This window comes from Homalodisca vitripennis, unplaced genomic scaffold (genome assembly GCF_021130785.1).
Source record: "Homalodisca vitripennis isolate AUS2020 unplaced genomic scaffold, UT_GWSS_2.1 ScUCBcl_6764;HRSCAF=14123, whole genome shotgun sequence".
Lineage (NCBI taxonomy): Eukaryota > Metazoa > Arthropoda > Insecta > Hemiptera > Cicadellidae > Homalodisca > Homalodisca vitripennis.
Window position 1 is genome coordinate 1 of NW_025782869.1, and position 10852 is coordinate 10852.

The following is a 10852-nucleotide window of genomic DNA, read 5'->3' on the forward strand; positions in this document are numbered from 1 at the left end:
ATATCATGTCCGTTCTTGCAAAAAAGAAAATTTTAAGAAAAAAACTATGATCGCCATTATAATTCTAAAAGTCATGAAAAAACAAGCAAATTTACAATAATGAACTAAAATTATTTAAGACAATGGGCTAGAGAAAATCAAAATTACCGATCACGAAAACATGAATAATATTGAGAAATTACGAGAATTAAAGAGAAATTTCAAAGTTGAAAAGAAAATCTCGACCTATTTAATGATAAAAAAATTCATTCAATAGCTGAAAAGTTAGCTTTCGGTACTAACGATAAAACTAAGTCTTAAATCATTGAAAAACATTGATAAAAACTCTTAACGAAAAACCTGAAAATATCATAGATGTTGAAGTTTTATCCTCTATGCAAGGTCTTTTCAAGCAATACATTTAAACGAATTTGAGCAATAATTTTATGTCAATTTACAAATATCTTTCAATTATGCGCCCAGAAATTAAAAGTTTAATAGAAAAAATTTCAAGACACTGTGAAAAATAGTAAAGGATATCTCTCTTTGGAATGCGAATACGAACGAACTTTAGTGAACGGTGAACCACAAACTTGCCCAATGTATTTTACTATGAAAGCAGACGAGATCTTTGACGTAAACGACTTTATTTCTAAACAATTTGATAAATTATCACATCGAGAACAGACAAATCATCCAAATAGGTGTTCAGGATGGACATTTAAAAAGCTGCAAAACAACTAGTTTTGAGCCTTAACAAACACGAAATGATGAATGCCGGATCATATATCGATTTGCCAAAGAAAATCAAAGATAAAAAAGCTTGTATAAATATCAAAAATAAAGATGATTATTGCTTTATTTATTCTATCCGATGTGCTATTGAAAAACCCGAGACACATGTTGACAGAGCAAAGCAATACGAGAAATTTGTAAATGACGAAATATTTTCGGAATTTGAGTACGGTATCCAATGTCTTTAAAGGATATAGGCTACAATTATTTGAAAAACGAAGCCATAATTCCAAGTACAAATATCCAAAAATGTCTATAAATATCTATACTTATGATGAAAAACTACATATTGTTCCGTTACAAATTTCTGAAGTTTATGATGCCGAGTTAGAAATCGATTTATTGTATGTTAAACAAGAAGACAAATCTCATTATGTTTTGATAACCGATTTAAATAAGCTCGTGAGTTCTCAGTTATCCAAGCATAAAGAAAGAAAAATTTCTTTGTAGAAGATGTTTAAGCCATTTCTACAAATCTGGAGATTTAACAGATCATTTAGAAATTTGCAAGCAACATGAAGTTTGTAAGCCAATTATGCCGTTTTCAGGTCAAACAACTAAATTTACTAATTATCAAAAGAAGTTTAGCCATCCGTACGTAATTTATATGGACTTTGAGAGCATATTAGAAAAAATTCCGACATGCAAGACAATCCACAAAGATCGACTCAACCAAGATTCAGAAACACATTCCTTATGGTTTTACTCTATATTTAGTGTCGAATGTGACCAATCGCATGTATAAACCGATATGTTATCGAGCCAAAAATGAAGAAGATTTGCCAAATGTTCCAAAACAATTGTTTGAAGAGCTCAATAAATTATCGAAATACATAGCGAAAAAATATAATTCGAAGAATATGAAACCTATAAAACTAACTGAAGAAGAAGAAATTGTGTATCAAAATTCAAAACGTTTGTCATATCTGTGAAACAGAAGGTTTTGATGGTGAAAAAAAGATTAAAAAGTAAGAGATCATTGTCATTTAACAGGTAAATTTAGAGGCGCAGCTGTTGCAATCTGAATTTGAAATTTCCCCAGAACATCCCAGTTTTCTGTCACAATATGTCAAATTACGATACTCATTTGTACATAAAGGAATTGGCTAGACAATATGGAAATGTTGATTTGATCGCAAATACCGATGAACGATACATAAATTATTCTGTAAATTCTGGATATTGCTATGAGTTTGACAATGATAAGCCTAGAAAGTTTGTTAAGTTTTCTTTCGTAGACACATTTAGATTCATGGCATCGTCTATTGAAAAGTTAGCTAAAAACCTCAAGAAAGAAGACTTCAAACATACAAATCATTTTATACAAGATGGACGAATATTGAACGCAATTCTAGAAAGACAAACCAAATGACGAAGAAGAAATCTTTAAAATTCTATCTGGAAAAGGAATATTTCCCTATGAATTTATTGATAGTATTGCAAAACTTGATTACACAGAAGAGCTGAAAATTCAAGATTTCTATTCACTTTTGACAGATGAGAGCATATCTGAGAAAGATTATCAACACTACTTGAGCGTTTGGAACAAATTAAAAGAGAAAAATCTTGGAAATTACTCTCATTTGTACAATATCCAAGATGTACTATTACTCGCTGATATATTTGAAAATTTCAGAAACATTTGTCTAAATTGTTACAAACTTGATCCAGCTCATTATCTAACTGCTCCAAGTCTCGCATGGGACGCTTTGTTAAAATTAACGAAAATCGAGCTTCAACTGATACACGATTATAATATGTATTTGATGATTGAAAAAGGTATTCGTGGAGGTATTTCTCAATGTATTAAACGATATGTTAAAGCAAATAACAAATATTTGAAAGATTTCGATAAGACAAAGCCCGAAAACTATTTACTTTATGTCGATGCAAACAACCTTTATGGTTATGGTCTTATGCAAAAACTGCCGTTTAGTGGTATCAAGTGGATGAATCCTAAAACATATACAAAAGAAGAGTGGCAAGAAACAATTTTGGAACTCACTGGCGACGAAGATTATGGCTATATTCTCGAAGTTGATCTAGGATATCCAACAAAATTTACATGAACATCACAAGGATTTGCCTCTTGCTCCCGAACATTATAAAAACAAACTTTGCACAACTTTACTGGATAAAACTGAATACGTTGTTCATTCAAGAAATTTGAAATTTTACCTCGAACAAGGGATTGGTGTTGAAACATGTGAATAGGATTATAGCATTTGATCAGAAGCCTTTTATGAAAAAGTACATTGATTTCAACACAAACATGAGAACCAAAGCTACAAGTGACTTTGAGAAAGATTTTTATAAGCTCATGAACAACTCTGTTTTTTGGAAAATCTATGGAAAATGTGCGAAATAGATGTGATATTAAACTAGGAAATGAAGAATTTTCAATGAAACAGGCCAAGAAAACGAACTTCAAATGTTTCAATATCTTTGAAGATTATAGCGAGTCACATGTACAAAACAAAAGATTAAATTTAACAAACCGATCTACATAGGATTTTCAGTTCTTGACCTATCAAAATTGTTAATGTATGAGTTTTATTACGATAAATTAAAGAAGTTTGACCCAGATTTGAATCTGTGTTACATGGATACAGACAGTTATTTCCTAGAATTGAAACGAGATACTTTTAAAATTATTAAAGAAAATATAGATGACTTTGATACGAGCGATTATCCAAAAGATCATGAATGTTTCACTACTAAAAATAAGAAGGTAATAGGGAAATTCAAAGATGAGTTAAATAGCGAAGTTTTAGAAGAATTTTGTGAATTGAGATCGAAAATGTACTCGTACAAATATCTAGACAAAAATCCAGTAAGATGCAAAGGAATTAAGAGAAGCGTTGTAAATAAAACAATAAATATCGAAAACTTGAAGAGATGTTTGTTCGAAGATAAAGAAGAATTTAGGGAGATGACAGTAATCAAAAGCTATAAACATGAGTTGTACACTGTCACTATAAACAAGTTAGCACTGAACGCTAAAGATGATAAGAGAATTGTCCTAGAAAATAAGATCGATACAGTACCGTATGGATATAAAGGCGAAATTAAAACAGATATTTTAGAAGAGTTAAACAAAGTTGGAAACTTTGATATATAAATGGAAGATCATTTAATTCACTGCCACAAATGTAAGAAAAAAACGAAAAAATATAGATTATAAAATTGTTCAAACTCAAAACGGATTGTATAGAATTGCAGCAAAAATGTTCAAAATGTAAGACAAATAAGAGTAAATTTATAAAGAATCCTTATGAAAAACAAGTAAAGAAATAATTGAAGAATAAAGAAGAGATAGAAATTGAAGCTAGAGAAATTCATACACAAGTACGAAAAAAGTTTAAAAAGAGAAAAATTATAACATTATTAATTGACGATTTATGGGCAGCAGATTTAGTTATAATGTCTAACTATTCAGATCAAAATGATGGATTTAAGTATACCGTATGTTAAATGTTATTGATACTTTCTCAAAATATGCTTGGTCAAGAGCTATCAAAAGAAAAAACGGCAAGTATGTTTCAAAAGCTTTCGAAGATATAGTAAAAGATGCCATAAGGATCAATCACAAACCGCCTACCCTACTTCATACAGATAAGGGTTTAGAGTTTTAAAAATAAAGAATTTAATGATGTTTTGAGAAAATACAACATTAAGATTTATCATACTGAAAACGAAGAGAAATCAAGTATTGTAGAGAGATATAACAGAACTAAAAATGAGAGAATGAAAGTAATTTTTGAGATTAATAAAAACTTTAAATGGATCGATATTCTTCAAAAATCGTAAACAATTATAACGATACAGTTCACAGTACAATCAAGACGAAACCGAAAGATGTGGATAAAGATGCAGAAAAAGAGTTATTAGAGACCGTTTTCAAGTATGTTCCACCTGATATTCACACGAAGACTAAATTTAAAGTCAATGATCATGTAAGAATTGTTAGTAAAAAACAAACATTTTCAAACAAATATAAGAACAATTGGTCAAGAGAAATCTTTGTGATTTATCAAATTAATAACACAGATCCTGTAACTTATAGTATAAAAGATTTAAATAATGAAGAAATAACCGGAAAGTTTTATGAATATGAATTGAGAAAGTCAAAGCTATAATTTTTTTCTATATAAATGGAGTCTCAAAAGAAATGTACAAAGTGTCAAGAATTTAAAGATTTTGAAGCTTTTTATAAAAACAAGAATAAAAAGAAGGATTAGGGTCTATGTGTAAAGATTGTCGTAGTAAACATGAGAGAGAATTATACGATAAAATAGAAAAATTAACGTTAGAAGAGAAAAAAATGTTGCGTTTGTAAAGAAAAAAGAAAAGAAGGATATTTCCAAATTTTACGATTTGCATTATAGTAAAGATAAAAACATACACATTGTAAAGATTGTGCTAAAAGAATTATTCAAAAAAGTCAAAAGAAACCGACTCTTTGCGAGTGTGGACGAATCATTCAATGGTTACCTTATCTTCAAAAACATTACAGACAAAATATCATAATTCGAGAGCTTAATAAAATTTAGTAACATTTTCATCGTGTAATAATTTTTTCTATATAAATGGAGTCTCAAAAGAAATGTACAAAGTGTCAAGAATTTTATAAGGAAAAGAATAGAAACGACTGTTATTGTAAGGATCATGATAAAATATATGATAAAATGGACAAATTAACTTTAGAAGAGAAAAAGTGTTACTTTTGTAAAGAAATTAAAAATATTTCTGAATTTAATAACTGGCAGTATAGTAAAGATAGAAGTTTTTGCAAAGATTGTGCTAAAACAATTTTCAGCGAAAGTTATAAAAACGAAACGCCTTGTGAATATGAAAAAAAATTCTACAATGGTTACCTAGTTATGCTAAACATTTACAAACAAAATATAACAAATCGAGAGTTTTTAGTAAAATTTAGAAACATTTTCATCGTGTAATTTAGATATTCTGTAAATCAGTCGAGATTCTGCCATATTTGTACTAAAATGATTTCCGTTGTATAAAATATTCAAAGATTATTTCATTTGGTTGTAGAGATTTATACTATTTGGATCACCATGTCTTAATAAAATTTCCATTTCTGGGTAATCAATTTCAAGTTCTTTCAATCTTTTAGGTATTTCTCTCTTTTGAGTTCTGATAACGTAATAAGGATATTCACACATGTGATTCTTCTTAATTAATACAAAAACATGGTGTTTTTTCTTATCAAAATCTTTACAAACAAGGTCTGGTTTCATTAAGTCAATTTTTACACTTTGTTTTGCGATTATTTCCGTTTTTATTTCATCTTTAATTTGCAAGTGTTTAACTTCACCCTCTAAATGTTTAATCTTGTTTTCAAGTTTGTACTCACCAAATTTACGAATACTCGGCAAAACTTCTTTTGTAACCCAATTTTTGAAGATTTTTGCCTCTTTTTTATGTGATCTCAAAATTAAAGAATAAAGTCCAGATTCATTGATAAAAACAGTGTCAGGATAAAGATTGTTAAGGGGCCATTCGAATAGCCCCTTGTTTTTTAAGTAAAACTATTGAATTTTGTCATCATCATTAACATTAAATTTAATTGCGTTTTTTGTTTGTTCATAACCTAATATTTCACAAACATCTTTAGCCTTAAACCAGATTACATTGTTTACGTCTACAATCGTTACAATGTCTTTATTATTGAATGTAAGTTGATTATTGAGTAGGTCTACAACTGACTCCATTTAGATAGAAAAGAAATTTAACTAGTAATTTTTATTTCGAGAATAAAGGCCAGATTCATTGATAAAAACAGTATCTTTTCTAATAAAGTTTTGGGGGCACTCGAGTCGAAATATCATTATCAACTCATTTTTATTCCTTTTTTAATCTTAAATATATTGTTGTTTTACTCTCATTATTTAATAAATTTCCCTCAGAGTCTTGTATAGTTAGAATGATTTTTTGAATTCTTTTAATATTTTTTCTAATTGGAATATAATCGATTTCATTCGGGTTTTCACTGATTTCTGATCCATAAGCAACATTTGAAAAAAAAGTGTACACAACTTTAGATTCTTTGTGTAAATGTTCGGTCTGATTTTCAAAACTAGGTTCAACGAGATTACAATGTACTTCAATTACATCGAACGGTCTAAATTTTGGCGTTTCATTTCCTAAATATACCTGATTTGGCTCAATAGTTTCTTGAACAAACCCTAATAAATCTACTATAATTGCTAGAAACATTGGGTGGAGTGAATAAAACCTAGAATCTACTGGTTAGCACCTAGCCCCTAGTCCTAGCTCTTCCTCAAATCGGAGTGAATAAACAAATGCTAGGTCTAGGTAGAAACATCTACCCTAGTTTAAGAAGTAACCGGAAAAACTTGAGCAACTGCTAGGCATAGCACTTGCTAAGCCTAGCAACAACTAGGTTTCATGTTGTGACTTGTTCCCCCTCCTCTCTCCTCCGCCGCAGCGCCGCGCCGCGCCGCTCCGTTTTTCGATGCAGTCTTGTCTCTTGTCACTACTCACTAGTCAGTTCGCTTGTAGTTCGCTTTGTGTTCAGGATAATTATTTCGACTGTTCGACTGTTTGATTGGAAATTAGTTACCATCACAGCAGTCATGTCATCCAGCGACGAAGATGTTGGTGACGATAAATATTTAGACAGGGCTTTGTTTGTCAAACTGGTGACTCAACACCCAGTAATAATTGAAAAATGCAAAACTCCATCTGCTGTTAAGGCCAAAAAAGATGCCTGGAAAATTGTCAGTGAGGATTACTCATCAGCTACAGGGAAAGTTGTAACAGTTGTTCAACTAAATAAGCTGTTGAGTAATATGAAGTCGAATATCAAAATAAAAACAGACAAAAAACAAACTGGGAACAAGCCAATAAAGATGAAATCATGGGAAACCGAATTTCATGATTTTTTAAGTCAAGGAAACAACCCTGTATTTTCTAAAGTACCAGGGAGTATTTCTATTGGAACATCAAGCAATCCTACAACATCAGCGACGAAAACCCTAGCTGAAGTTGAGCAGTCCGACGACGAGAACCTTAGCAATGAAGGAACTGTTTGTGGCGGAATAAAAAACTGTGACTAAAGTGAGAAAAAGTGCCAAAACCGTTATGGCCTATGAAAGTGATGAAACAAAGGACCTCTCTATACCTCAACTTCAACGGATTGTTTTGCTGCAGCAAATGCAGTTGAACAAATTGAAACTGAAAAGAGAAAAAAATAAACTTGAAAATGAGAAGAAAAGTTCTTCTCAAGATGTTGCTTCTCAAACTGATAATGAAGATTTTCATGTTTACCTAAACTTATAAATTAATATTTCCTAGCTAAGTAGTAAATTGTTATCGAAATAATAAATAAATATACCACTCAACCTTTATCCCTAATCCCTTAAAAAAAAACAAAAAAAAAAAAAAAAAAAACAAAAAAAAAAAACAAAAAAAAACAAAAAAAAATTAAACAGTACCAGCTAACTGGCCCAACTTTTTCCCATTTGTGTATTTTGTAAAACGGTCACAAGACATGGGTAATTCGAGTAAATACTCACTTTATTGATTTACAAACAACATCATTTCTCTTCGCTTGTCAGCACCTCGACCAGTAGTTCCTGGATTCTCATGTTGTACGTCTATTTCTTCAATTTCATCGTCACCATTGATCTCAAAATTGTCATCATAAACATCACCAAGATATTTGGCAATATTATGTAGGACTGCACAACAGACGACTACTTTAGGCACTTTTTCCGAAGCCACACGAACACAGTTACCCAGTATCGGAAATCTTCTTTTTATCTGTCCAAAACACCTTTCGATCACAACTCTTTCCCTAGAATGACACAAATTAAACCGCCTTTCTGCTTCATTTGTTGGTGGTTTGAAAGGGGTTATTAACCATGGTGATATTCCGTACCCGGAATCGCCAAGAAGACATACTCTACCATCAAAACGTGACATGATCTCCCTAACTGGACTTCTGCGCCAAATTCGTGCGTCATGCACACTCCCTGGCCACTCTGCACTTATGCTAGTAAATCTTTCAAGAGCGTCACATGTACCCTGTACATTTATTGTAATACACCCTTTTCTATTTACATATTCGTCCCCATGCAGATTAGGCTTTTTAATTTGTACGTGAGTGCAATCTAGCGCCCCGATCACAGTTGGTAAACGGAAATTTCTCTGCCATTGAATTTTTGCTTCATTAATTTCTTCGACTGTTGCTGGAAAATGTATCCAAAAATTAGCTCTATCAATAATCTTATCCATAACATAGCTTACAGTTTTGCATGCTGTAGTTCTGTGAACGCCAACGTCCTCGGCTATGCCAGACTGAAAACCAGGATCGGCTACGAAACGTAAGAAAACCTCCATTTGTTTCCTTGGAGAAAGTCCACCGCCACGAGTGTCAGTTTCATTCAAAAACTCCGCGGCTAAAAAATCAATACTTTCGGACTCAAACCTTAACAGTTCCTTACACTTATTTATCTCTCGTCGAGCACCATAATGTTTATGCTGTCGAACTTGCATAAACTCCGCCATGGCTGATGTCCAACAAACAACTAAGTAAAAAGCTAGCATGCCTCGGTGCTGACTTAACAAAAGCCTAGCAGTTGCTAGCTTTTAAATTGAGAAGTTGTGTTTTATTCACTCGGTATTGTAAGCAAGTGCTAGGTTTCCGGAAAATCCTAGCAACTCCTACCCCCTAGCAACTGCTAGCTTTTTATTCACACCAAACCAAGCAGTAGCTTAAAAATCTCTTAGACTTAGCAAATGCTAGGTTTTATTCACTTCACCCAATATTCTTACTGGTGATTTTATTTGAATTTTATTAGAGAGATAATTTTTTTTGCATTTCAAACTTGTTTTCGTCAAAGTTTAAAGATTTATCTGATTGTTTGAATGTTTTTAGATAATTTTTTAAGAGAATTGTTTATTTGATCGAAGGTATAATATCCTTTGTTTAAACCATAATATTTTGTTATGTTCTTCTCACTAAATCCTATACAATAAGGAGAACTTTCACTAATATTTATTACAAAATTGTCAGAATAAAAACCGCTTAAACCGATAAAATAATTTGATTCTTCCTCTAAATGAATAGGATGTTCCAAGTTTTAAAACTAATTTAGAGCTTTCTGAAGTCAACTTGAACAGCTTCATTTTCGCTATTTAAATGGAGAAATTTTTAAAGCAAAAAGATCAGATAAAACTTCAAACGTTTGAAGAAAATAAGAAAGATCAACCAATCAGATTGTTAATTGTTGGTTCAAGTGGATGTGGAAAACAACTTTATTATTGAATTTTATCTACAATAGGTTGATTCCTTATTCCAATTTGTATGTTTTTAGTAAATCTTTAGAACAAGACGCATACAAAAAATTACAACAAAGATTCAAAAATATTGAGAAGAACTTAAGCAAAGAAATATCACATTTTTATAATGCTTCTGAGGACATAGTTCCGTTAAGCGAATGTAAACCCAATTCGTTAACACATTCACTGCTGAAAAATAATATAAAACTCATGCACTATGCTAAAATATTTTGTTACAAATTATCATACCTTGTTGTCATTAGAATCCAGAAACAGCATGGAAATAATTCTCCGGCAACAAAATGGCGGCGCCGGTGACGTTAAGTTTTTGCCTCCTATCGGAGGCGTCCGCACATCGCACTATTCTTCATGTGCCTCCGATCGGAGGCGTTCCGCACATGGTACATAAATCCATAGGCCTCCTATAGGATGCTTACCCTCAATGACACGTGAAACACGATATATATTCACTATTGTTTAAGTAATCTTAGAATAAAATGTCACTAACCTAAATACAAAATTACTATTTACATATCTCCATGTTCATGAACTGGTTTAGTTCTTCACGGGGTATGCCACTTATCGAAGCAAGCCAAGGCACATAATCCTGGCTCTCCAGGACACTGAGCACAGATATATACAGTCATTGTTTTTTTCTTGTCCTTTGCACACTGCCTGCACCTCTTTCTCAAGAACCTAGTTCCTTGTGTGTCTCTTCTTTCAGTTTTTGATAGCACATGTCTGACAG

The 10852-nt window shown here is 31.7% G+C and overlaps 1 protein-coding gene across 1 annotated transcript; it reads right to left on the reverse strand.

Moving 5' to 3' along the window:
* Positions 1-8243: 8243 nt before the first annotated feature.
* Positions 8244-9464, reverse strand: LOC124373937 (putative nuclease HARBI1). The gene has a single exon (XM_046832246.1). It carries the CDS (start codon positions 9367-9369, stop codon positions 8338-8340), a length of 1032 nt encoding a protein of 343 aa, XP_046688202.1. The 5' UTR covers positions 9370-9464; the 3' UTR covers positions 8244-8337.
* Between the last annotated feature and the right edge of the window lie 1388 nt (positions 9465-10852).